The following is a 26,340-nucleotide window of genomic DNA, read 5'->3' as shown; positions in this document are numbered from 1 at the left end:
CATGCGAGGTACCCCCTCGATCCCCGGACCCAGCTGAGGCTGCTGGACGCCAGCCTCGCCCTTGATGCGCGCCCCGGGCCCCCCTGACCCGCCTGCCGCCTCTCCGCGCGCCCCACCCAACCGCCCGCCCGTCCAGGCTGTGCGCGCCCTCCTCCCCGCTGGAGCCGGGCCCGAGCGGGGCGGGCGAGGGGATGCGCCCTCGGAGAGAGGGCAGCGGGGCCGCCCGGGCAAGGGCATCTGAAGGAAAGGCGCCCGCCTAAAGGGACGATGACGACGACGAGCGCCATGGACGCCGCCGAGCCCCACGAGGGGGCGCGCCGGCCGCTCCAGGGGCCCCCCGACCCTCGTCCTAAGGCGCCGCCGCCGCCGCCGCCGCCCGTGATGGACGGCGAGGCCGCGGGGAGGCCCCCGGGCGGATCCAGGTCGGGCTGCCAGCCCCACGACGGCAGGTCGGAGCCCCCCACCCGGAAAGGCTCGGCGGCCCCCAGCAAAGCGGAGATGGCGCCGGCCACCGTGGCCGAGCAGATCGTGGCCGCCGACATCGCGTCCGCGGCTGCCGCCACCGCCAGCCCCGACGGCCCCGAGGGCACCTTCGTGCAGCGGCAGCTGGGCGCCATGCTGCAGCCGGCCGTCAACAAGTTCTCGCTCCGCATGTTCGGCAGCCACAAGGCGGTGGAGATCGAGCAGCAGAGGGTCAAGTCGGTCGGGTACTGGATCATCCATCCCTACAGCGATTTCAGGTGAGCGCGCCGGAGGGGGTGGGCTTCGGGCACCCCCACCCCAGGGACCCACTGCTCAGCGGGGGTGGAGGTGGGTGCGCCCTGGAAGAAGGACCCACCAACCGGGTCGTGGGAAATCAGAGCGGGGGCGCGCGGCGCTGTCCGAGGTCCTGAATCTCTCTCGCTTGCAAGCTGCACTCGCCCAGGCCGTCTGAAGGGCCAGACGGTGGTGGTTTGCTTTGGGCTGTCCTCGGGGCGGGGGCTTTTGGCGAGCTGCTCTTAAAATAAAGCGCTGGGCGCATTCATGGCGTCATCGGCCTCTTCCACAACATTACCCTCACCAACTTCTCTTTAGCACCCCCCCCCTCTCCTTGCAAGGCGAAAAGGGGGCGGGGGAAGGAGAGAGAGACATATATTCTTGAAGCAACAGGGCCAGCCCTCCTTCCCAGGGCTATTTGGCCCACGTCTCCCCGTTGTTTACTTATTCATTTATTCGTTCTATTTATATCTCCTGCCATTCAGTTTACAGTAAAACTCCCAGGACAGATTCCGAATTATCCCCACTATTAAAAAGGTGGGAGGAGCGAAGGGGGACGGGACGGGGGAGTGAGTCATCCCTGATCCACCAGACCAGGTGCTCTCATTTCACATCCTGCCTGCAGGAAAGCAAAGGTCTTAAATTCCTCCTTGACCGGTCTGTGTGTGCCACCTGGGCCTTGCCCATGCCATGCGTCCCAATTAACCAATCTGTGTTGGCCCTTGGTAAATGCAAATGCGGACCCCAGCTCTTGCTGTGGATGTAAATTGAAGGTTAAGGGGGCTGTGAGGGGAGCCTGCAAACAGAGACTGTAGTTCTGTGGTCAGAGCATCTGCCTTGCCTGCAGAAGGTCTCTGGCAGCATCTCTAGGTAGTCCTGTCTGAAATCTTGGAGAGGCACTGCCAGTCAGTGTACACAGCACTGAGGTACATGGACCAATGGTCTGACTCAGTGTAAGGCACATTCCTATGTCCTCCCGCCTGTCTGTCATGGGTCCCTAGGCAGAGGAATCCTTCAGGGGAAAGGATCATAGCTCAGTGGTAAAACATCCTTTAAGGATAATAATTTCATTATCTGTACCCTTCCCATGTGACTGGGTCACCCCAGCCACTCTGGGCAGCTTCCGGTATATACAAAAGCATAATAAAGCATTAAACGTTGAAAACTTCCCTATACAGGGCTGCCTATAGATGTCTTCTAAAGGTTGAATAGTTACTTATCTCCTTGACATCTGACAGGAGGGCGCTCCACAGGGTGGGTGCCACTACAGAGAAGGCCCTCGGCCTGGTTACCTGTAACTTTACTTCTCGCAGAGCGGAAACTGTCAGAAGATGTTCAGAGCTAGATCTCAGTGTTCAAGGTGAACAATGTGGGTGAAAACCCTCCTTCAGGTATACAGGGCCGAGGCTGTTTGGTATCCTTTGCATGTCACAGGTTCCAAATTAAGACAACAACAACAACAACAACAACAACAACAACAACGACTTGTACCCAGCCCACCTGACTTGGTTTCCCCAGCCACTCTGGGCAGCTTCCAACAGATTATAAAAGAACACATAATACACCAGACATTGAAAGTTTCCCAATACAGGGCTATCTTCAGATGTCTGCAAAAGGTCATATACTGAATTGGCCTGAATATAAGCCGCACCCGCAGATAAGCCACACCTTTAAAATTCAAGGGGGGGAAATAAAAAAGACAATACCCAGATATAAGCCACTCCCTTAAAATTCCGCAGGCACTCACACACGTTCCGTTTTACCGTATGTCTGTTTCAGCAGCGGTATCGTAGAACCCAATTTTTGTAAGGTTGTGAATTTAAGCCACACTTTAACTTTTCACAGTTGGATTTCGGGGGGAAAGTGAGGCTTATATTCAGGCCAATACGGTAGTTGTTTATCTCCTTGACACTTGGTGGGAGGCTGCTCCACAGAAGGCCCTCTCCCTGCTTCCCTGCAACTTCACTTTCCGCAGTGAGGGAATCTCCAGAAGGCCCTGGGAGCAGGACTTCAGTGTCCAGGCTGGACAATGGGGGTGGAGATGATCCTTCAGGTATCTTAGAGAATGCCTACTAGTTAGTACTGATAGCATTGAGCTAGATAGATCAACAATCTGACTTGTTACAAGACATCTTCCTCTTTTTAAAGGGTTGCAGGACTGTCCTTGAAGAGACTAGGCCAGGTGAGGAAAACCTCAGGCTCAGGAGCTAAATGCAGCCCTCCAGGCCTCTCTATGCGGCCCCCGGACCCTCTCCCTAAGCCGTGCCTCTCAGCTATGCTGTCAAACACCCTCCTCAGATATTTTGGCCTGGCTGGATTGAACCTTTGAGTGCTTCTTGCTTGCATGGGTGGATGTTGGAGGAGAGAAAGAAAAGTGTGTGTGTGTGTGTGTGTGTGTGTGTGTGTGTGTGTGTAGAAGCTTCTGACCTCTGAGTGGCTAAACTTGTGGACTGCATGGAGCAAGAACATGTGCTTACAGAAGCACAAGCTGGTTTCAGGGCATATTGGTCAACCATAGATCAAGGCTTAGTACTCCTTGTGGAAAAATGTACCTCAAAAAAAGGAGGATCCCTTTATTCAGCCTTTATAGATTTTAAATCTGCTTTTGATTTGATATCACGAGACAGATTTTGGGAAAAACTCAAGTTCGTCGAACATAGACGATTACTGCTTCTCATCTGCAGTTTATACGAAAACACCCGTGTCCGGGTTAGGTGTGATCAACAGGGCCATTTATCTAAGGAAATTCAAACCATATTGTACAAAAGCCAATTGTCACCTCCATTGCCCCGCCCACTTTTGTTCCAGGCCACGCCCACCTCCGGCCCCGATGCAGCCTGTCTGGCCCCTTGGGCTCTCTCTGTATCCCCAAGCCACACCCCTCTTCCTAGGCCACACCTCTCAGCAGCCCTGCTTCATATTCCCCTCGAGTGCTTTTGTCTGGCATGCAGTCCCACCGGAAGCTTTACTGTGAGCCAATACGGACCTTCCCAAGGAAAATGTTCCCCCATCCCAGGCTTAAAGGTAAAGGGACCCCTGACCATTAGGTCCAGTCGTGGCCAACTCTGGGGTTGCAGCGCTCATCTCGCTTTATTGGCTGAGGGAGCCGGCGTACAGCTTCCGGGTCACGTGGCCAGCATGACTAAGCCGCTTCTGGCGAACCAGAGCAGCGCATGGAAATGCCGTTTACCTTCCTGCCGGAGCGGTACCTATTTATCTACTTGCACTTTGATGTGCTTTCGAACTGTTAGGTTGGCAGGAGCAGGGACCGAGCAATGGGAGCTCACCCCGTTGCGGGGATTTGAACCACCGACCTTCTGATCGGCAAGTCCTAGGCTCTGTGATTTAACCCACAGCGCCACCCGTGTCGCTTATCCCAGGCTTAGGCTGATGACAAAAACGAGCCGATAGCTAGGAGCACAGTGTTTATGTGGGGATGGAGAGGTGACTATTGTGAAGTGACTAACATCTTTGTAATTCACTTACATTTTGTGGCTGAGTGCCAGGCTCTTTCCTACTTGTCAGAACATGCAATCTCCTTTTAACCTCCCAGAAGGTTAGAGCCAGTGGTGGCTGAGGCCCCTTTCAGCTGGTGGAGTGGAAGGCAGGGAGCTGAACAGCAGGTGGCGCCAGAGCCGGTGGCAGGCAGAGGAGCCAGCTAATTCTAGATTCTAGTTTTGTCCCACCCTCCTCCTCTTTCCCCCTACAAGGAGCAACACGAGACTAAGAAGGTGGAGGAAGCTGACAGGCAGAACCACCCCCATGGACCTAGGATTAGGACCACGGCCTAGGACCCTCATACCTATGGGACCGCGGAGGACCTCAAGGTCCATAAATAGCAACACCCTAGAGGTCCCGGGCCCTAAGGAAGTCAGATTAGCCTCAACCAGAGCCAGGGCCTTTTCAACATTGGCTCCTGCCTGGTGGAACGCTCTGCCTCATGAGACCAGGGCCCTGCAGGATCTGATTTCTTTCCACAGGGCCTGTAAGACAGAGTTGTTCCGCCTGGCCTTTGGCTTGGAGTCAATTTGATTCCCTCCCCCTCTTTCTTTTTTCCTTTCTCCTTCTGTGTTGGAACTCCTATTTGGGGACTTTTTCTGGCCCACGTAGGACCAGTCTGGATAGTTAGCCTTGGTGAAGATTTGATGTTTTCATCCCCAAAAAGTTTTTGATTTGAGTTTCTGCTGAAATGAGGCTGCATTTTAATGTTGTATTTTAATCTTGTTTTTAAGTTGTATTTTAATCAGTTGTTTTTATACCTGGTGTTAGCTGCCCTGAGCCCAGTCTTGGCTGGGGAGGGCGGGGTATAAATAAAATTATTTATTATTATTATTATTATTATTATTATTATTATTATTATTATTATTATTGACTGGATGTAGGTAAGGAGGCCACAGGTGGGGCACTGGCTGAGGGCAAACTGAGCTTGGTGGGGCACTGCTCCATTTGCCCTCATGGACCAGCCTCCCTTTTCTGGGCAGGGACCGGGTTCAAATGCCTGCTTAACTTGTGAAGCCCATTGGGTGGCCTCAGGCCAATCACGATCTCTCAATTTGGCCTACTTCACAGGGTTACTGTGAAGGTGAAACAGGGTGTGTGTGTGTCCTGCTGGCTACCATGAACTCATAGAGCAGAGTTTCCCAAACTTGGGTCTCCAGCTGTTTTTTGGACTACAGTTCCCATCATCCCTAATGACTGGTCTTGCTAGCCAGGGCTGATGGGAGTTGTAGTCCAAAATCAGCTGGAGACCCAAGTTTGGGAAACCCTGTCTTAGAGGAAGGTTGTAAAGTGTTTTTAAAAAATCAAACTTTGCATGTAGTTAGGGGAACCTGTTGCATTCAAGACATTGTTGGACTCCAACTCCCATCTGCCCCAGCCAACATGTCCAATGGTCATAGAGTTGTAAGGAGTTGTAAGTAATGGGCTCTGTCTGCTAGCCTGCTCCCTAAAATATCACTGGTTTGCTCATTTCTATATACAATGGTACCTTGGTTCTCAAATTTAATCCATTCCGGATTTCAGTTCAACAATTACTTTTAAAAAAATACATATTTTGTTCTGTGCAAATGGCTTTAGATACCTATTAGGTCCATAAATTACCATATAGCATATATTCAACACAAAAAAACAGCGACAATTTGTCGTTGAGAAAGGACAGCTGGACATATAAGGGCCTCATCAGACCTAAATCCAGCCCTGCCAGCAACATATGGAGGGCCACAAATTCTGCACCTTGGAGGTACAGGGTAGTATGGAGAGTGCCCAGCAAACAGACAGTCAAGGATGATGCTGTGGAAGGATAGCTCTATAGCAGAGCTCTCTCTCTGCGTGTAGATAGCCTCAGATTCAATCCCTAGCATCTCCTGTAGGGCTGGGGATGTTCTCTGTCTAAAACCCCGGAGAACTGCTGCCACTCAGTTCTGGGAGACTGGGGAGGGAGGGGAGCTGCCCTTCGCAGGAAGAGGAGACTCCCTGGCTTCTTCGGCAGCCTGTCTGATCTCTGCCTCTTGGCCCCCCTCCTCTCCAGCCTCCGCTTCTGCCTCTCGTTCTGAACTGCTCTCTGACACAGCCTCTTCCTGCTCACCAAACCCTGTTGCCTCTTCAGCTTCCCACACCTCCTGCTCCCAGTTCTCTCCTTCTGACTACTCATCACCATCCTGCCACCAACCCCCTGGCTCTGAGTCTTCTTCCCATGGGGGCTCCCCAGCTGGTGCCTCCAGCCAGTCCATGACACCCAGAAGGGAATATGACCCTCCCCTTTTAAAAGGCCCCCCACCCCTGCTAAAGGCACAGGAATGATTCTCTAATGCTGCAAGCGTACCGCTAGCTCACCAGATGTCTTTGGACTACAGCTTCCATTATCCCTGATCCTAGGCTGCACTGGCTGGGTCTGATGGGAATTGGAGTCTAACAATTTCTGGAGGGCCACAGGCTAAAGGCTTGGTCAGCAGTGGAGTGGAAGGTGAAATCTCTTTCAAAGTTTGACTCCAAAAGCCTGAGGGCTAGAATGTTGGTGGTTTGAAAACAGGAAGGCGCTGCAATTGTCGGGCTGCCAGGTTTCGCACCAGAATGATTGCCCATCTTGTGTTTGCATAACAAATTTGTGGCCATGTGAAAATACATGCGGCCTGCTTCCCTCGGTCTCCTCGCTGCTCTCTGTATTTAACAGCTTGAAGATTTCCGTATTTGGCACACCCTGAGCAACAGATGTGTTCACATGTCAATAGAGATCAGGAACCAATTCACACACACAGTGATTTCTCACAAACCAGAGTCAATGTGAGCTGCCTTTTGGGGCAAAATAGTTGGGGATGAAAAAGAAGAAACAAGCAAGTTTTTTATATATAATAGCAAGTAGGTAAAGGTAAAGGGACCCCTGACCATTAGGTCCAGTTGTGACTGGACTCTGGGGTTACGGTGCTCTTTGGAATTTGCACCAAAGAGTCATTCTCCTATCTGAGCAACGGATGCCCAGGGTACCAGTAAGAGACACTTGCCTCCCTGGCATCTGGCACTGCAGGAACCTGGGAATTGCCAAAAGGGAACTGGGGGTTTAGTTGGCACCGAGAAGGGAATCCCACAGCAGCAGTCTCAGTCTGCCAGCTCAAGGCAACCCTGCAAAAGGGAACCTGCGAAAAAGTCATCTGAGCGGAAAATTCTAGGGCCTGCGAAAATGAGCTCATCCTTCACCAGAAGGCTGGGGGTGGCTTCCAATCTGCAAGGACTATTCCCAGCATTTTTACTAGCTCTGTTCCTTGGTTCACTCACCTCAGCTCAACTGCAGACTGTTCAAGGTGACCTTCGGGTCACCTTGGAACTTTTGGGTGGATGTTTTAAGTGCTGAGTGCAGTTCCTTGCATTTGCCAGAAGGTCGCAGCAGAACGTTGGTGGGAGAGAACGGAACGGGGTGACTGGGGCCTTAAGAGCTTCGCTCTAGACAGCACCATTTTGTTGCAGTGTGTAATATTTAAAAGGAAATCTAAATTACTTTCCCCATTAATAACCAAACCATTTCCATTGTGACCAGGGTGCTTTTATTTATTTATTTCAGCCAGAGCTCACTGGAGCTCAGCTCTGGCAGCTCTCAAGTGGACCCTATTGCCATTCTAAGAAAACAAGGGAAAAGTTCATGGTGAACTCCAGCACCTCTTTTTCTAGAAAAATAGCACTGATTATGACCAAAAAAATAACTTTCTCAGTCGTTCGGGAGCTTCAAAAGCTTTCTCCAGCCTGAACATCACAGCGACGGATACCAAAAGGCATTAGCACGCTTTAGGATCCTGCAGAGTGTATAGCAGTTTGCGTAACAGACTCAGTAGCACAGCATTTTGGCTGAACTACGTTTATTTACATACAATACACTTGGAGCATTCTGACTTAGCTCCTTCCTCCTTCTCATCAGACAGCAAAGGGAAAGAGCAAAGGACAGTAGTCCTACATCACGGAAACACAGTAATACCAAAACATCCTGTCTCCGTCACTTCCCACACGGTGGAATGAAAACATACACTGTCGTGTGATAGACAACAATCTCATGACTGCAAGCATGGACCAAGAATCCTAACAACACACGCACACAAACACTTCTGCTCTTTATTTTTATAAGGCAGCTTTCTGGCTGCACAATCTTGGGGTTGTTTTTCAGTGTGGATTTCTACCCTCTCAGAAAAAGTCAGGGGTGTCCTGAGATGGTGAAAAAGGCTCTCTGCTTTTAACAGGAGATATTCAACGGGATAAACTTCTTCCAACAGTGCACCCTCCTTGCTGGGAAACACTTCCCCTGAGGGTTTCTGGGAATCAGACAATATTAAGGGGAAATTCCTCTTTTATCAGTTTCTAAGTTAGATCAGGTCTTGTCACCCACTAGGAGAGGTAAAGGTAAAGGGACCCCTGACCATAAGGTCCAGTCGTGACCGACTCTGGGGTTGCGGCGCTCATCTCGCTTTACTGGCCGAGGGAGCCGGCGTACAGCTTCCGGGTCATGTGGCCAGCATGACCAAGCCGCTTCTGGTGAACCAGAGCAGCGCACGGAAACGCCGTTTACCTTCTCGCCGGAGCAGTACCTATTTATCTACTTGCACTTTGACGTGCTTTCAGACTGCTAGGTTGGCAGGAGCAGGGACCGAGCAACGAGAGCTCACCCTGTCACGGGGATTGGAACCGCCAACCTTCTGATCGGCAAGTCCTAGGCTCAGTGGTTTAACCCATAGCGCCACGGAAAATTCCTCTTTTATCAGTTTCTAAGTTAGATCAGGTCTTATCACCCACTAGGAGAACCTTGACATTATAAGAGCAATGGAGAGAAAGGCTTGGCTTGACTCCCATAATCCTTTGCTCACTCCGCTCAGCGTAGAGGAATTCTCATTGTCTCCAGGCCTTGTTCATCGATCTTCGACAGATGGTATGTTACAGGGCAAAGGCTTTTGACCTTCTCCTTAGGATGAGACATGAAATAGGATTAAGCGTTGTTGATCGCGTAATGATCTTTGGTCAATAAACACATGGCTTCTCTATGTATTAATTCTCTGAGCCCTTAACAAAAAACGAAAAGCCAACTGGCAGATGGAGATTGTAATTCACAAAGAAAGCTCCCTTGGATAAATGGCTGTGAATGACAAGCCTTTCTTTCTTTTTATTTCTGTGATCTATAGGCTGACTGATTGATTACGCCATGGGTAGGCAAACTAAGGCCTTGGGGGCCGGATCTGGCCCAATCACCTTCTCAATCCGGCCCGTGGATGGTCTGGGAATCAGCGTGTTTTTATATGAGTAGAATGTGTGCTTTTATTTAAAATGCATCTCTGGGTTATTTGTGGGGCATAGGAATTCGTTCATTCCCCCCCCCAAAAAAATATAGTCCGCCCCCCCCAAGGTCTGAGGGACAGTGGACCGCCCCCCCGCTGAAAAAGTTTGCTGACCCCTGGTTTACGCTTTTGATGAAGAGCAGTGAAGGTCCAGGGAAATGCTATTCCTTTGATTCCCCTCTGCGTACCCATCCTGTCCAATCCTTGTGACTCAGAAGAGTTAAGAAAGGAGAGGATAAGACTGGAGAAAAATCTCACGAGAGCAGGAACGCCAGAGCCCTGCAAATGCAGCTTCAGGGCTTGGGCAGAGCATCAGAAACCTATGAAACAAGTATAAGGTCAGGTAGGGTGCCTCTGAGCACGTCCAGAGTGCATTTGCCACTCCACTGCATAATCACTACCTCCTAGCATCCCAGTCTGGGGAGAGGGAGCACGCTCTCTCACAGAAAAGGAATCAGGAGCTTAGAAACGACCCACAACAAAAGGGATGGAGTGCTTCTGTTCAGGGTTTTAGCCAGCCATAGCCTTTCCCACATACTCCGTTCCTTTCTCCCTTCTGCTTTCCACTCCACCTGTGGTAGAGTCCACAATTTGTGACCACTGAGCATGCTCAGTCCACATTTGAGTCCCCTCCTCTTTTAGGCTCCCCCCCTTTAATGGAGGGTCCTTCTGTAAACCTTGGGGTTCCCCCAGACCTGTTGATACCCCTCCCTTGTGCCTGGAGGGTGGCTTTTCGGAAGCAAATTTATAGAATTTAAAGCAAATTTATAGAAATAAAGCAAATTTGAACCTGCTGCTGCTATTGTTGTTATTACTACTGCTAATACCAGTGGGTTTTGGGGGGGGGGAATAAAATAGGTGCCAGTACACACCAATCGTAAATAGGCCGTGCCAGTGCAGAGGCAGTATAGAAATGAAATTAATAACATCGATAAATTGCAGTGTAAAAAAAAGAAAGGGCACCGAGATATTCCATTGTGGTGACTGTAAACTAGGTTTTAAGGCGCTATTTGTCAACCAGCTTATGTATCTGAGTTTCTGATACTGCCATGTACACATACCCTCCAACATCTCTCCGATGAAAATAGGGACGTCCAATGCTATTTTTCTAGAAAAAGAAACTCACCACGAACACCTCCCTCATTCTCTTAGAATGGCAATAGCACCATGGGTGTAGTAAAGAGGGGGCAGCTGCCCCCCAAGCAATAAAAATTGATAAAAATTCAAAGCTAACTGAGGTTCTGCCCCCCCCACAAAAGCCTCCCCCCCCAACAAAAATCCTGGCTACGCCCATGAATAGCACCCCCCCTGAGAGGCGCTGGAACTGAGTTCTGGCTGAAAAAAGTCCTATTCCATACCCTCCGCCATTTCTCCGATGAAAATAGGGACATCCTACCGTCCTCTCCAACATTCCTCCAGTGAAAATAGGGACGTCCAAAGGAAAAGCGGGGCATTCCCGGATTAAATCATAAACCAGAACAGCTTCAGTAAATCTGGGACTGCCCCTGGAAAATAGGGACACTTGGAGTGTTTGTGTATGTAATTTACCCCAAACCCTCCAAGAATATTCTGGCAGACCCTCTTTCCTTTCTTGCTGTGACGAAGTGCGCTTGCTTCTACTCCCTTTGCAGGTTCTACTGGGACTTGATCATGTTGCTTCTCATGGTTGGCAACCTCATCATCTTGCCCGTGGGCATCACGTTTTTCAAGGACGAGAACACCCCTCCATGGATCGTCTTCAACGTCCTCTCAGACACCTTCTTCCTGGCCGACCTGGTTTTGAACTTCCGCACGGGCATCGTGGTGGAAGACAACACCGAGATCATCCTGGACCCTCACACCATCAAGATGAAGTACCTTAAGACCTGGTTCCTGGTGGACTTTGTCTCCTCCATCCCCGTCGACTACATCTTCCTCATCGTGGACCTGGAGACCCAGGTGGACTCCGACGTCTACAAGACGGCGAGGGCGCTGCGCATCGTCCGCTTCACCAAGATCCTCAGCCTCCTGCGCCTCCTGCGCCTCTCCCGCCTCATCCGTTACATCCACCAGTGGGAGGAGGTGAGTCAACATCAGGACCACTGCACCATGTGACTCCAGCCAAGGTAGATGCAAAAGTATGGTGGCCCACCAGGTTGGGCTTGATAGGCCTCCCACTTTACCAACAACCCATGGCCGTCTGTATGTAGCCTGATCGGGCTGCCTTTGGTTTAATAATAATAATAATAATAATAATAATAATAATAATAATTTATTATTTATGCCCCGCCCATCTGGCTGAGTTTCCCCAGCCACTCTGGGCGGCTCCCAATCAAGTGTTAAAAACAGTATAGCATTAAATATTAAAAACTTCCCCTAACAGGGCTGCCTTCAGGTGTCTTTTAAAGATAGGATAGTTGCTTATTTCCTTCACATCTGAAGGGAGGGTGTTCCACAGGGTGGGCGCCACTACCAAGAAGGCCCTCTGCCTGGTTCCCTGTAACCTCACTTCTCGCAATGAGGGAACCGCCAGAAGGCCCTCGGCGCTGGATCTCAGTGTCCGGGCAGAACGATGGGGGTGGAGACGCTCCTTCAGGTATACAGGACCGAGGCCGTTCATGTACAGTGGTACCTCTAGATGTGAACGGGATCTGTTCCGTAGCCGCGTTCACATCCTGAACAGAACTTAAGATGCGGCTTCCGCGAATGCACGTGACGTCATTTTGACCGTCTGCGCATGCGTGAGCAGCGAAACCTTGAAGTAACGCGCTCCGTTACTTCCAGGTCGCTGCGGAGTGCAACCCGAAAATACAGTGGTGCCTCGCAAGACGAAATTAATTCGTTCCGCAAGTCTCTTCGTCTTGCGGTTTTTTCGTCTTGCGATGCACGGTTTCCCATAGGAATGCATTGAAAATCAATTAATGCGTTCCTAGGGAAACCGACTTCAGACCAGGTCCGGGAACAGTCTGTCCCCCGACCTCTTCTGAAGGCTGGGGGGGGGGGACACAAGGGCTTTTCTTCCCACCCCCAGCATTTTAAAAAACCCTGGGACAGCGGAGGACTTCTCCGCTGTCCGGGGCGATCTTAAAATGTCCCCGCCCCCCCTCCCCGCTTCGGAACAGCTTTCCGAAGTGGGGCGGCTGGGGCAGGTGTCCCCGCCCCACTTCGGAACAGCTTTCCGAAGTGGGGTGGCTGGGGCAGGTGTCCCCGCCCCCCGCCCCACTTCGGAACAGCTTTCCGAAGTGGGGCGGCTGGGGCAGGTGTCCCCGCCCCCCCTCCCCACTTCGGAACAACGTTCCGAAGTGGGGCGGCTGGGGCAGGTGTCCCCGCCCCCCCTCCCCACTTCGGAACAGCTTTCCGAAGTGGGGCGGCTGGGGCAGGTGTCCCTGCCCCCCCGCCCCACTTCGGAACAGCTTTCCGAAGTGGGGCGGCTGGGGCAGGTGTCCCCGCCCCCCCTCCCCACTTCGGAACAGCTTTCTGAAGTGGGGCGGCTGGGGCAGATGTCCCCGCCCCCCCTTCGGAACAGCGTTTTAAAATGCTGGGGGTCGGGAGCGAAGCGCTGCCGACCCCCAGCATTTTAAAATCTCCCCTTGTCCCGGGAAGATTTTAAAATGCTGGGGGTCGGGCTGCCGACCCCCAGCATTTTAAAACCTCCCCGGGACACGGGGAGATTTTAAAATGCTGGGGGTCGGCAGCGAACGCTTCGCTCCCGCCCGCCAGCATTTTAAGATCGCCCGGGGCAGGCGGGGGGAAGGCAGGCGGTGGGGAGCAAAGACTTTTGCCCCCCGCCGGCCTTCAGAAGAGGTCCTCTTCTGAAGGCCGGCTGTGGGCGAAAGTCTTTGCTCCCGACCGCCAGCATTTCCTTATGGGCTTTCGTCTTGCGATGCAAGCCCATAGGGAAATTCGTCTTGCGAAGCGCCTCCAAAACAGAAAACCCTTTCGTCTTGCGGGTTTTCCGTCTTGCGAGGCATTCGTCTTGCGGGGTACCACTGTACTTATCCTGAAGTGTATTTATCCCGAGGTATGACTGACCTGGCTACCAATTAGATTCCGGGCCCAATTCAAAGTGCTGGTTTTGACCTATAAAGCCTTAAACGGCGCAATACCTCAAGGACCGCCTCTTTCTGTATGAACCTACCCAGACTCTGAGATCACCTTCTCAGTCCCTCCTTCGTGTGCCCCTTCCTTGAGAGGTCTGGAGGGTGGCAACACGAGAACGGGGCCTTCTCTGCAGTGGCTCCCTGCCTGTGGCATGCTCTCCCCAGAGAAGTTCACCTGCCACCTTCATTACACACCTTTAGGCACCAGGCAAAAACATTCCTTTTTAACCAGGTTTTTGGTTGATCTGTTTGACATCCTATACCCTTTTAAAATGTGGCTCTTTTCTGGGGGGGGGGGCTATTATTGGGTTGTTGTTTTTATTCTGATTATATATGTTGTGATCTTTTCTGTGAACCGCCCTGAGACCTCCAGGTATAAACTCAATAATAATAATAATAATAATAATAATAATAATAATAATAATAATAATGATGATGATGATGCGCTCTGGTTGTTGCTGGGCTATGATTCACACAATCCTCTGGCGTCCTGAATTAATGAAATAATCAAGATCCCCCCACCGCCCATCACAAGATTTACATACCACTTGATTGTAATAAAAGCTTAGAACATTTTGCAAAAGATGAATAAGGCGATTAAATCGTCATTAATAAAAACAAACAGCTAGAAACAACTAAACTTTTTTTAAAAAGATAAAATCCAGATTAGGCCTGGCAGGAAGCATCTTTCTCATTTCCTAAGGGAAATATCGCACTTTTGTGAGCTCACCCAAGCCCAAACTCCCCTAGAGGTATCTGTTCCATGAAGCTCCACGGATGTGTATTATTATTGCTGTGGTGGTTACAATTAATTTGTTAATTGCCTTCTAAACCACCGTCTCAAGGTTATTCACACATAAGATAATTAAAAACAATGAGCGTATTTAAAGTGAGACCAAAACCCAAACAAGTGGTCCACTCTCATGGTAATAATAATAATAATAATAATAATAATAATAATAATAATAATAATTTATTTGTACCCTGCCCATCTGGCTGGGTTTCCCCAGCCGCTCTGGCCGGCTTCCAACAAAGATTAAAAATATCACACGTTAAAAACTTCCCTGAACAGGGCTGCCTTCAGATGTTTTCTAAACCAGGTAGTTGTTTATCTCTTTGACATCTGGTGGGAGGGCGTTCCACAGGGCGGGTGCCACTACCGAGAAGGCCCTCTGCCTGGTTCTCTGTAGCTTTGCTTCTTCCAGCGAGGGAACCGCCAGAAGGCCATCGGTGTTGGATCTCAGTGTCCAGGACAAACGATGGGGGTGGAGATGCTCCTTCAGGTATATTGGGCCGAGGCCGTTTAGGGTCATGCAGCCAAAGGACACCCCAGGCAGCCTCTGTCTCTCCTCTCACGGTCTGTCCCGGCTTTCTCTCCTCTTGTCCAGATCTTCCACATGACCTATGACCTGGCGAGCGCGGTCGTGCGGATCTTCAACCTCATTGGGATGATGCTCCTTCTCTGCCATTGGGACGGCTGTCTCCAGTTCCTGGTCCCCATGCTTCAGGACTTCCCTGAGGACTGCTGGGTCTCCATCAACCACATGGTGGTAAGGGCCCCTCCACGGCATTCCTATAAACAGGCAGAGCCAGCTTAAGACAGGTAGAGGCCCTTGTTGTTGTTGTTTAGTCGTTTAGTTGTGTCCAGCTTTTTGTGACCCCATGGACCGGAGCACGCCAGGCACTACCTTGGATCAAATCTATGCTTCCAGGTGCCATAAGAAAGCGGCAGATAGCGCAGGATAGTGCACACCCCGGAAATGATCTCTTTCAGCTTCTGCCTTCTGAAAGAAGGTACAGGGTTATAAAGACTAGGACTAGCCGCCTGAGCAGTGGCGTAGCGTGGGTTGTCAGCACCCGGGGCAAGGCAAGTAATTTGCGCCCCCTAACCCATGGATTTGCGCCCCCTAACCCTAACCCCCAGATGTTGCGCCCAGTGCGGCCGGCACCCCCTGCACCCCCCACGCTACGCCACTGCGCCTGAGAAACAGTTTCTATTCAAATGCAATTTTGGTTTTAAACGCAGTGTAAGGTAGTCTCTATGGGAACATATTGTATTTAATTATGGGATATTTAGAGGGCTAACCAGGCTGGGATAGCTGGGATAGCAGGCTTGTTGGTTTATGAATGTCTGATGTAGATTTTCAATTTTGTTGTTCTGTATTGGACAATGACAATAAAGATTATCGTATCGTATCGTATCGTATCGTCGTATCGTATCGTATCAGTGTAAGGTTGCTTCCTATTTAAACCAGCCTTTAAACCAGCCCATAACTTGGGTTTCCAGCTGACTACAACTCCCATCATCCATATCTAGAAAGGCTAGTGATCAGGGATGATGAGAACTGCAGTCCCAAAACAGCTGGGGACTCCAGTTTGGGAGACACTGTTCTAGCTGATATATGGTCAAAGCACCTCTGGCCACATCACCCTTCTGAATTTTAACTTTACTTTGAGCCCATAATTTTAGAACAGAGTTTCCCAGACTTGGGTTTCCAGCTGTTTTTGGACAACAACTCCTAGCTAGCAGGACCAGTGGTCCGGGATGATGGGAATTGTAGTTCGAAAACAGTTGGGGGTCCAAGTTTGGGAAACCCTGTTCGAGAACGATGAGAAGAAATGGGTTTAAAAAAATAAAATAAAAATCAAAGTGTGTGGTCACTTGGAGGTGATCTCTGTGGTCACCCTAGGTAACCATACTGACCAGAAATGGCTGCTTCAATGGACCTGTGCAGGTAAGACTGCTCCCACCTCCACAAATGTGCACACCAACAACTAGCCTGCGCTGAAGCCCGCTTCTTTCTCTGCCCCACAGAATGACTCGTGGGGCAAGCAGTACTCTCACGCCCTCTTCAAGGCCATGAGCCACATGTTGTGCATCGGGTACGGGCAGCAGGCTCCTGAGGGCATGACGGACGTTTGGCTCACGATGCTGAGCATGATCGTGGGGGCCACCTGCTACGCCATGTTCATCGGCCATGCCACCGCCCTCATCCAGTCACTGGACTCCTCTCGCCGCCAGTACCAGGAGAAGGTGAGCTGCAGGGTCGCCCAGTTTTGCTTGTGGAGGACCTGGTGTCTTGCAAGGCTCACCTCGTCGGTCAGTTTCAAAGCAGGCCGGAAGCTGAGAGTTGCCATGCAATGCAGGAATAGTCAGCGTAGTTGGAGCAAGGGGTCTGACTCAGTCCATGCTCCTATTTAATCAGGTCTTTTATTCAGAACAATGAGGACTAGGACCTTAGAATCTTTAAGGGAAAGGGGCGTAGCTCAGTGGTGGAGTGCATGCTATGCATGGAAAGGTCCCAAGGTTCGGTCCCCAGCATCTCCAGGTAGGAATGGCAGAGAGAACGCTCCCCAAAACCCTGGAGAGCTTCTGCCAGTCAGTGCAGACAGTACTAAGCTAGATGGATCCCAGAGTCAGTCGAGGGCAACTTCCCATGAATGGTGGAAGATTCAGGACTGACTAAAGGAAGTAGATATTCATGCAAGGCATAGTTCACCTGTGGAACTCTTTGCCACAAGGTGTAGCAGCAGCTTGTTGCAAGAGGATTAGACACATTCAGCTATCAATGGCTGCTAGCCACAACGACTATTTTCTGTGTCCTCTGTCGGAGGCAGTATGCCTCTGAAGTTGCCGGGAATCCCAAGCAGGGAGAGTTGCTGTGGCTTGTGAGATTCTCCTACGGGCGAGAGCAGGATCCTGGAACAGATCACCTGGCTTTTAGCCACAAGGGCCACAATTTGTCTCCCCTGTTCAATTCCCCAGAAGTGGGGAGAGTTGCTGTTGCACTCGGGTCCTGCACCAATGAGGCATCTTGTTGGCCACCACGAGAGCTGTGGGAAGTGATACATAAATAGCAGTCAAGTACAACATTCCTTGTTTTCCTAGAGTAGACATGCAAGGGGATGTTTGATTCAGCCAGTCGGAACTTCCTGTTTCCTCCTGGAGTGGGACATACTTCCTTTGCATGTGATTAGAGGTGGGCGTGACCTTACCTGTCCAGGTAACAAAAGGACAAAGCACGCAGCACTCTCTCTCTCTCTCTCTGACTTCCTCCATCGTTGGAGCAGCTTTTTAACTAGATATGCTCTGTTGGCTCTCAGCCAACAGAGGACACTGGGATTATCCCCATATGGCAGTGTTCCCCAACCTTGGGCCTCCAGCTGTTTTTGGACTACAACTCCCATCATCCCTCGCTAGCAAGACCAGTGGTCAAGGATGATGGGAATTGTAGTCCAAAAACAGCTGGAGGCCCAAGGTTGGGGAACACTGCCATATGGGATAGATCCACATGTATATACTTTGTAACTAAGTCTGTCAACTGTGAACTGAATGTGAGTAAACTACTTTTTATATACAGTGGTACCTCTGGATGCGAACGGGATCCGTTCCAGAGCCCAGTTCGCATCCTGAAGCGAACGCACCCTGCGTCTGTGCATTGCAATTCACCGCTTCTGCGCATGCATGTGATGTCATTTTGAGCGTCTGCGCATGCGCGAGCGGCGAAACCTGGAAGTAACGTATTCCATTACTTCCGGGTCGCCATGGAGCGCAACCCGAAAACGCTCAACCTGAAGCAACTTCAACCCGAGGTATGACTGTACTTTAAACAAGATTGTGGCGTGTTTATTCTTTTAAGAGGGATAAAAAGGAATTTACCAGGAACATACAATTCAATACTGAATTGTATAATAGTGAAAGGCTTACGCAAGCCTGCAACCAGCTACCCGGGAATGTAAAACTCTGCTAAGTAAAGGAACTTGCTAGTGCAAGTTGGGAAGGATATTAATAAACAATATATCCTCTCCTGCCTCCCTGAACATTCCCACAAGAGTAGAACATTGGACTAAGTTGGGCCTCTGGCCTGCTCCATCTGCGCTCCTCTGATTTTCTTCTCCCCTCGTCTCTCCTCCTAGTACAAGCAAGTGGAGCAATACATGTCCTTCCACAAGCTGCCGGGAGACACACGCCAACGGATCCACGAGTACTATGAACATCGTTACCAAGGCAAGATGTTTGATGAGGAGAACATCCTGGGGGAGCTAAGCGAGCCTCTCAAAGAGGTACGTACCTGGGCAGCACCCATCTTTGGAGAGGGAGAGGGAGGGGTGGTCAAGGTTGGGGAACAGGGATCTGGAAAAGGGGATCCACACATCTTCACTGGAAAACAGCACCCATATAAGCTAAGGGGGGAAAGTCTTAATTGAACAAACTCATGTTGTTGTATGTGCCTCAGTCTCTGACAGTGGGACGCAGGTCTAAACCACTGAGCCTCTTGGGCTTGCTGATCAGAAGGTCAGCGGTTCGAATCCCTGTGACAAGGTGAGCTCCCGTTGCTCTGTCCCAGCTCTTGCCAACCTAGCAGTTCGAAAGCACACCTGTGCAAGTAGATAAATAGGTACCGCTCTGGCGGGAAGGTAAGCTGCGTTTCCGTGCGTTCTGGTTTCCATCACGGTGTCCTGTTGTGCCAGAAGCGGTTTAGTCAGGCTGGCTATATGACCCGGAAAGCTGTCTGTGGACAAACGCCGGCTCCCTTGGCCTGAAAGTGAGATGAGTGCCGCAACCCCGTAGTCGCCTTTGACGGGACTTAACCGATCCAGGGGTCTTTTACCTTTAGGTAAAGGTAAAGGGACCCCTGACCGTTAGGTCCAGTTGCAGACGACTCTGGGGTTGCGGTGCTCATCTCGCTTTACTGGCCGAGGGAGCTGGCATACAGCTTCTGGGTCATGTGGCCAGCATGACTAAGCCGCTTCTGGTGAACCAGAGCAGCGCACGGAAACGCCGTTTAGCTTCCCGCCGGAGCGGTACCTATTTATCTACTTGCACTTTGACGTGCTTTCGAACTGCTAGGTTGGCAGGTGCAGGGACCAAGCTACAGGAGTTCACCCCATCATGGGGATTTGAATCGCCGACCTTCTGATCGGCAAGCCCTAGGCTCAGTGGTTTAGACCACAGCGCCACCCGCGTCCATTTACCTTTACCTTTTACCTAAACTTTGACAAGTGAGATACACAACACTTGCCTAGGGTTCTGTTTCTTTGGAATAAAGTCAACAGAGACTGTGGGGTCTTTAAGATATTCCTTTTTTTCTACACATATATATAACCTGAGCATAGGTTAGATTGTGTGAGTGAGTTTTTGGAGCGCTGCTGGAAGTGGAAGGCATAGAGACATGTCTTGCTCTGTGCTGGGCTTTGGGGGCACCCTGCCCCCCTGGAAACCCAGTGTGGAAGCAAGCTCTATGAGAGCGTCAGTGCTGTGAGCCCCTCTTCTCACATGCGCAGGTTTTCTTCCTCTCTGATTTACGACCTGCCCTGCCTCCCCCTTTTAGGAAATAATCAACTTCAACTGCCGCAACCTGGTGGCCAACATGCCACTGTTTGCCAACGCTGACCCCAACTTCGTGACGGCCATGTTGACCAAGCTGCGCTTCGAGGTCTTCCAGCCGGGGGACTTCATCATCCGGGAAGGCACCGTGGGCAAAAAGATGTTCTTCATCCAACACGGCGTGGTCAGCATCCTGACTCGAGGCTCCAAAGAAATGAAGCTCTCAGATGGTTCCTACTTTGGGGGTATGTTTTAGAGAGGAGGGGTGTTTTTTTTTGGGGGGGGGGAGGAATCAGCAAGCTCCAAAACATGGCTTTGTGTTTTTCAAATATATGTACACTTTCAAAATTCAAGCTTAAAGATGGCTGGCAAACTGGGGTTGCTGAATTGTGGAGGCAATAACCAGCATTCTCGCAATATATGATGTTCAAGGTCTGAGCGCCAATAATTTTGCAGCCCCACCAAGAACACCCACACCGTTTTAATCCAATTTGCTCCTATTTCCTTCCATTCTTGGCAGCTGCTGTGTGGCAAATTTGATGTTCTTGCTGTTGATAGGTTCTCCGTGCTCTATCATACAGCTAATCAGGGATCACGTAGCCAGCACAATGACATCACGGCACCAAATAACCAATCAGGTTTGGCTAGGTGAGAACATCACAAAACCAAATCAGAGAGAGGTAAATGCTTTCTGACCTTGCTCTGAATGGTTAGGACTCCTTTTTGGTCCCGTTTTGCAACCTACCTGAATTAGTGCCGAAAGGGAAATAGGGAAAAAGTTTGGGTGAGCAAGTTGGCTTGAAAGGGGTCAGGTCCCCCCCCCTCCAAAAAAAACCCTGCACACATGCTATTTATGTCAGCTCCAGTAACTTCTTTTTGTAGAGGAGTATGAAACAGTTCGGGCCTAAGATAGATGCACAAGGTCTCCACCCCAAACTGCCTCTCCCAGAGTTATCCTGGAGGAAACCCTTGCTCACCGTAGGTGATCAAGCGACAGGGTGCAAACCTCTCCTGGCAAACACCTGAAACTGTTCCTGATCCCCATCCCCTCGATTGGTCCCTGCAGAGATCTGCCTCCTGACCCGCGGCCGGCGTACGGCCAGCGTGCGTGCCGACACCTACTGCCGCCTCTACTCGCTCTCGGTGGACAATTTCAATGAAGTCTTGGAGGAATATCCCATGATGCGCCGGGCCTTTGAAACCGTCGCCATGGACCGACTGGACCGCATAGGTGAGACGTGTGGCTGGAGGCTATTGGTCACTTGGACCAATGCACTGGCTAGGACAGGGGTGGGGCCTCAATCCCTTCTGGGCAGCCTTCTGGAGGACACATGCCGGTGGAGGCTGGGACCAGGGGGCAGAAGCGGGCAGAGTGATGGAAGTAAATTCTGCCGTTTGTACAGTAGGTTGGTTTCTACAGACACTCACAAAATGCCTCCAGACCAGCAAGAGACATGACCAGAGCTCACAGGCACATCCCAATCAGGGGAAAACACTCACAGAGGGTGTGGAGCTGGGCTGGTGCTGGGGGGTGGCCTGGGAAGAATCTCTAGGGAGCCCTAGAGACCAGCATTCAACCTGAGGTTCTCCACTTCTGGCCTGGGGGTGGGAGGACTCTGTGGGGAAGTCAGAGGCACTGATTCTGAAGCAAAAAACAAGCCCCCTGCTTATCTCTCCCTTTTTCTGCTCCCCCCCCTTTCACACACACACACACACACACACACACACACACTCCCTCTTCATACCCTCCAACACCTCAAAGGAAAAAAATGGGATGGCACCTTCCCATTTTTATTCATGAAAGCACGGCAGCCATTTGGGGCACTTTTGTGGACAATTTTGTGCCACAATTTCGCCCCCTGATAAAAGCACTTTTTTCAGGCACAGTGCAAGATCGCAGCCCCCAAAAAGTTTTCGGGGGGGAAATCACAGCCCGAAATCGTACAAGAGATCACAGTGTCCCAAAGGGGTGCCATGCTCTCGCAAGAAAAAAACAGATGTCCCAGGGAGAGTTGAAGGATATGCCTCTTTCTGCCACACCTCTCAATTCCTCTCTTTTTGCCATCTCCTTCTCTCTCTCTGCTGCTCGCTTCGCTCTCACTCTCTTTTCACCCCTTCTCTCTTACTCTCTGGGTTGCAGTTACAGGTAGGTAGCCGTGTTGGTCTGCCGTAGTTGAGACAAAATAAAAAATTCCTTCCAGCAGCACCTTAGAGACCAACTAAGTTTGTTATACCCTCTCTGGGTTGCTATCCAGCTGAGCCCAACTCTGAGCAGACCCATCAAAACTAATGAACCTAACTTTGGTCCACTAATGGGCCTACTGTAAACAAGAGGCAGCCTTCGATTTCTGCCATCCTCTCCTCCCCTCATCCCTCTGCCCTTTGCCCACCAGCACGGAGTTCACCCCAAAGTAGCTTGACCAAGCCTCTGGCACTGTGGAAAGCGGCTGTGTTTGCTTAAGGCCCAGCGTGGAAGCTCTTCCACTGCTGTGCGTGGACATGATGATGATGATGATGATGATAAATTATGCCCTTTGCTCATCCGCCGGTGTCTCTCCAGGTAAGAAGAACTCCATCCTGTTGCGCAAGCGTGCCGAACACAGCTCCAGCTCCGTCAACCAAGAGATCATCCAGCAGATCGTCAAGCACGACCAGGACATGGCGCACAACATCCAAGAGTTGCAGCCGGTGGTGGCCGGGCGCGAGCTGAGCGGCAAAGCTGTGATCTGGGAGCCCCTGGTGCACGCTCCGCTGCAGACCGCCGCCGCCACCACAAACGTCGCCATTGCCTTGACGCACCAGCAGAGCCTCGCGGCTCACATCTTCCTGCCCCCTTCTTCCGTCACCAGCCCTCTGTCCCCCGACGCCACCCTATACCCTCGCCAGCCCCGGCGCTCCCAGCCCAGCTTGGGCAGCTCGCGCCCTTCCTCGGTCAGCTCTCCCGCTTCGGGGGCGCAGTCCCACTTACAGACGCCGGCGGTCGGGTCCCCGTCCTCCCCTATGGTCCAGTGCCCATCACCCTTGGAAAGCACCGGCCCCCGTGGCGTTCCTCTCGGACCCTCCATCCCGCAGCCCACACAGAAAGCGGAAGCTGCCCCAAGCCAGCCTCAGCTCTCCAAGTCCCGCGGCACCTCTGTCTCCACCTCGCTCCTGCAGCAGCCGGCGAGCATTGCGGCCATCCCACCCGGACGGACTCTCCACTACAGCCTCTCGCGGGCCACCGGCTCCCACATCTCCTTGTTTCTGCAGCCACAGCAGCTGGTCAAACACCGCAGCACACAGGGCCTCTCAGCGGGCCGCCTCACCCAGGATGTTAGGCCGCTTTCGGCCTCCCAGCCTTCCTTGCCGAACCGGCTCACCCAGCCGACGGACATGGGCCCCCCTCAGCAAGCCCGGAAGTCGGCCGGGAACCTGACGTACCGATCGTCTCCTTCGGTCCCCGGGCTTCTGGCCAAGCCGGCCCCCAGCGCTGCCAGGCGTCCTGTTTCGCCCCAGCAGGCCGCTTCGGAGTCCAGTCGGTCCGTGAGCGGGCCCAGCACCCCGCAGTCACCTGCCACCACGCCCCGCCACACGGCCGCCCCATCCCGCAAAGGTTCTGTGGCGTTCAGCCCCGACGTGGACACTGGGAAAGCGAAGTTCACGTCCAATATGTGAGGCCGCAAGAGTCCAGGGATGCACTTTCTGGTGTCGAAAGGTCAGCCTGTAGGAAAGGCAGGCCTGGGCAGGTGTGGGGGCCAGGAGGACCGTCTAGAGATAAGGAAACGGGTACTTGGGCAATTCGCCACTATCTCGGGGCAGGCTGTCCGCCTCGAAAGTTGGCCTGAGGGGTCTCTGAGCCATGACTGACTGGAGAGGGAGGGAGCTGTTCCCTCAAGGAAAGGCCAACCTCCCCACTGCCGCCATCTTAGCTCCTTGCCAAAAGGCACCCGCCGAGCCCCGTGTCGCACCCGCAGGGGGCAGGAAGCCAGGCCGCAAACCCCCTCAGCTGCCCTTTGGTTGGGGACACGTCCCTGGGCCTCATTTCTGCCCTGCCCACTTTGGACCTATTAGTGCCTCCACACATGCCATTTCCAGTCCTGCCCTTGACGGTGGGTTGTGTGGGCTTTGCCCCATATTGAAACCCCCACAGGGCCAGTGGGGCGAGGAGAGGCAGCAGAAGGGGTTCGCTTTCAATAAAGTCTGGGCACCCCGTTCCCTCAGCACAGCCTGTCTTTTTGAACGTGAAGGAAGAGATGCGGAGGAGGCCGAACGACAGTCCCGGAAGTCTCCGGCCACACAAAATCTGCCTCTGACGTCCAGCGCTGGGCGGTGACAATGTTGTGGACACTCCTGGATGAGTGCCGTGCCCCCTTGTACCCTGTCTCTCCCCCTCCCTTGAGGGATATTTTTAACAAGGAGATATTTTATCTGGTCTTCTTCTCTTCCCCAACCCCGTTCTCAATTTGTGCAATATGAGATCTCAAGGTGTCTTGTGAGAGTGTGTGTAGCTGTAGAAACCCCGGTTCCATGGGAGAGGGAAGGAAGGACACCCGTCCAAGTCCTTTGCCCCCCACATCTGTCCGTCTCTTCTGTCCCGGAGACAATGGGTTGGAAATCCGATTCTGATCTTGCTACTACTGCCATAAACTTAGCAGCTGGGCCAGGCGATAGGGAGCAGCCCCTTATATACACCTATAAACCCCCTGTGTCTTCTTCCCAACCAAACTGGTTCAGGGACCACTCACTTGAAGGGGCATCGAGGCCTACCTGGCAGGGCTGCACTGTAGACTTCCTCAGAGGAGTCTGCTTGGCATTGCGATCCCAGTTCCATCTGGGGAGGGTGGCCTTAGAAAGCACGTGCCCCCTCTGCTTCCGATTAACTACAAGTTCATCCATACTAATGTTAGAATCGTAGAAATGTAGAATTGGAAGGGACCCCGAGGGTCATCTAGTCCAACCCCCTGCAATGCAGAAATCTCAACTAAAGCATCCACGACAGACGGCCATGTTGTAACGTATATAGGCAGTTTCTTGTGCCTCCGTCCATTCTCTGTCGTCTGTACGATGCTCTCCTTCAAATCACACTTTCCCTTCCTTCAAAATCCCGATTCAGGGAGGGGAAAGTGTGATTTGGAGGAGAACCGACAACAGAGCATGAATGGGGTTCCAGGAAGCTGATGACCCACATTCAACGGCTGTAGGGAGGGCCCCAGAAACTTATTTACTTCTCCCTGGTTGCCTTTACTGTAGCTCTGTCACTTGATTGAAGGTACTTTTGCCTATCTGATTTAGATGATTCACCGGTAAATTAATCAACAAAATCTGCACACATTGCCTGCATATCAACAAGGGAAAAAATCATTCATATATACTTACATATATATATGTGCACAGTATACAGTTGTATCCAAAGTTCTGTCAGCACAATGATTTCTTTTTCTGCAACAGAACATTCTCCCCCATGCCTCCCACCACAAATCTGTTCTATGGGGATAACGTTAACCCAGCCCTGGAGTAGATGTGGGGATAGCATGGGTCACACACAGTGGGGAAGAACCATGGGGAGAGTTCTGTTGCACAAGTGCAAATCTTTGTGCTAATAGAATGAGCATGAATTAGAATTTGTCTGAAACTCCAATCTGTTAATCCGGGGCTGGAGAACCTGCCGTGCCCTCCTGGTGTTGCTGGACTCCAACTCCCACAATCCCTGAGCGTTGGCCATGCTGTCTGGAGCTGAAGGGAGATGGAGTCCTAGAATATCTGGAGGACCAGTGGCGGAGGAAGGGGGTGCGGGGGAGCGGTCCGCCCTGGGTGTCATCACTGGGATGTGTGTGTGACAAAACAAGTTTAAAAAATAATAATAAATTGAGCTCATGGAACTTTTTAGGAGTGACGTGGTGGGTTAGGTGCCTGCAGGTTCTGCCCCGCCCCCTGGGTGGATCACCCCGCCTCCATGGGCAGATCGCCCCGCCCCCATGGGCAGGACACGCCCCCACACCAGGCACCCGAGTGACCAGCTATGCTGCTGTGGAGGACCACATACATTCCTGATCCCTGGATTAATCAGATAAAATGATTTAAACGTTTCGGACTGAGTAAATACCATATTTTTCGCTCTATAAGACGCACCAGACCACAAGACGCACCTAGTTTTTGGAGGAGGAAAGCAAGAAAAAAAATATTCTGAATCTCAGAAGCCAGAACCGCAAGAGGGATCGCTGCGCAGTGAAAGCAGCAATCCCTCTTGCTGTTCTGGCTTCTGGCATAGCTGCGCAGCCTGCATTCGCTCCATAAGACGAACACACATTTCCCCTTACTTTTTAGGAGGGAAAAAGTCAGTCTTATAGAGCAAAGAATACGGTATTCTAATTCCATTTCAATACAGGCATTCCCA

At 51.6% G+C, this 26,340-nt stretch overlaps 1 protein-coding gene across 1 annotated transcript; it reads left to right on the top strand.

Annotated features, from left to right (window-relative positions):
* Nucleotides 1-138: 138 nt before the first annotated feature.
* HCN3 (hyperpolarization activated cyclic nucleotide gated potassium channel 3) lies at nt 139-25,869 on the top strand. The gene is made up of 8 exons (XM_081173509.1): nt 139-740; nt 11,192-11,621; nt 15,028-15,189; nt 16,455-16,673; nt 18,557-18,703; nt 19,972-20,212; nt 21,034-21,198; nt 22,528-25,869. The coding sequence occupies exons 1-8, from the start codon at nt 268-270 to the stop codon at nt 23,619-23,621; spliced, it is 2,931 nt and encodes a 976-aa protein (XP_081029635.1). The 5' UTR covers nt 139-267; the 3' UTR covers nt 23,622-25,869.
* Nucleotides 25,870-26,340: the final 471 nt, after the last annotated feature.

Source organism: Podarcis bocagei, assembly GCF_964188305.1.
Source record: "Podarcis bocagei genome assembly, chromosome: 16".
NCBI classification, from domain to species: domain Eukaryota; kingdom Metazoa; phylum Chordata; class Lepidosauria; order Squamata; family Lacertidae; genus Podarcis; species Podarcis bocagei.
Note: the sequence above shows the minus strand (reverse complement) of the source record. Positions and strands in the feature narration are given on the sequence as shown.

Bases quoted from the DNA above. Each gene is read 5' to 3' on its own strand.
- HCN3 (XM_081173509.1), top strand. From the start codon at position 268: ATGACGACGACGAGCGCCATGGACGCCGCCGAGCCCCACGAGGGGGCG. The intron at 741-11,191 runs GTGAGCGCGCCG...CTCCCTTTGCAG, and splicing joins CATCCCTACAGCGATTTCAG to GTTCTACTGGGACTTGATCA. The intron at 20,213-21,033 runs GTATGTTTTAGA...TGGTCCCTGCAG, and splicing joins AGATGGTTCCTACTTTGGGG to AGATCTGCCTCCTGACCCGC.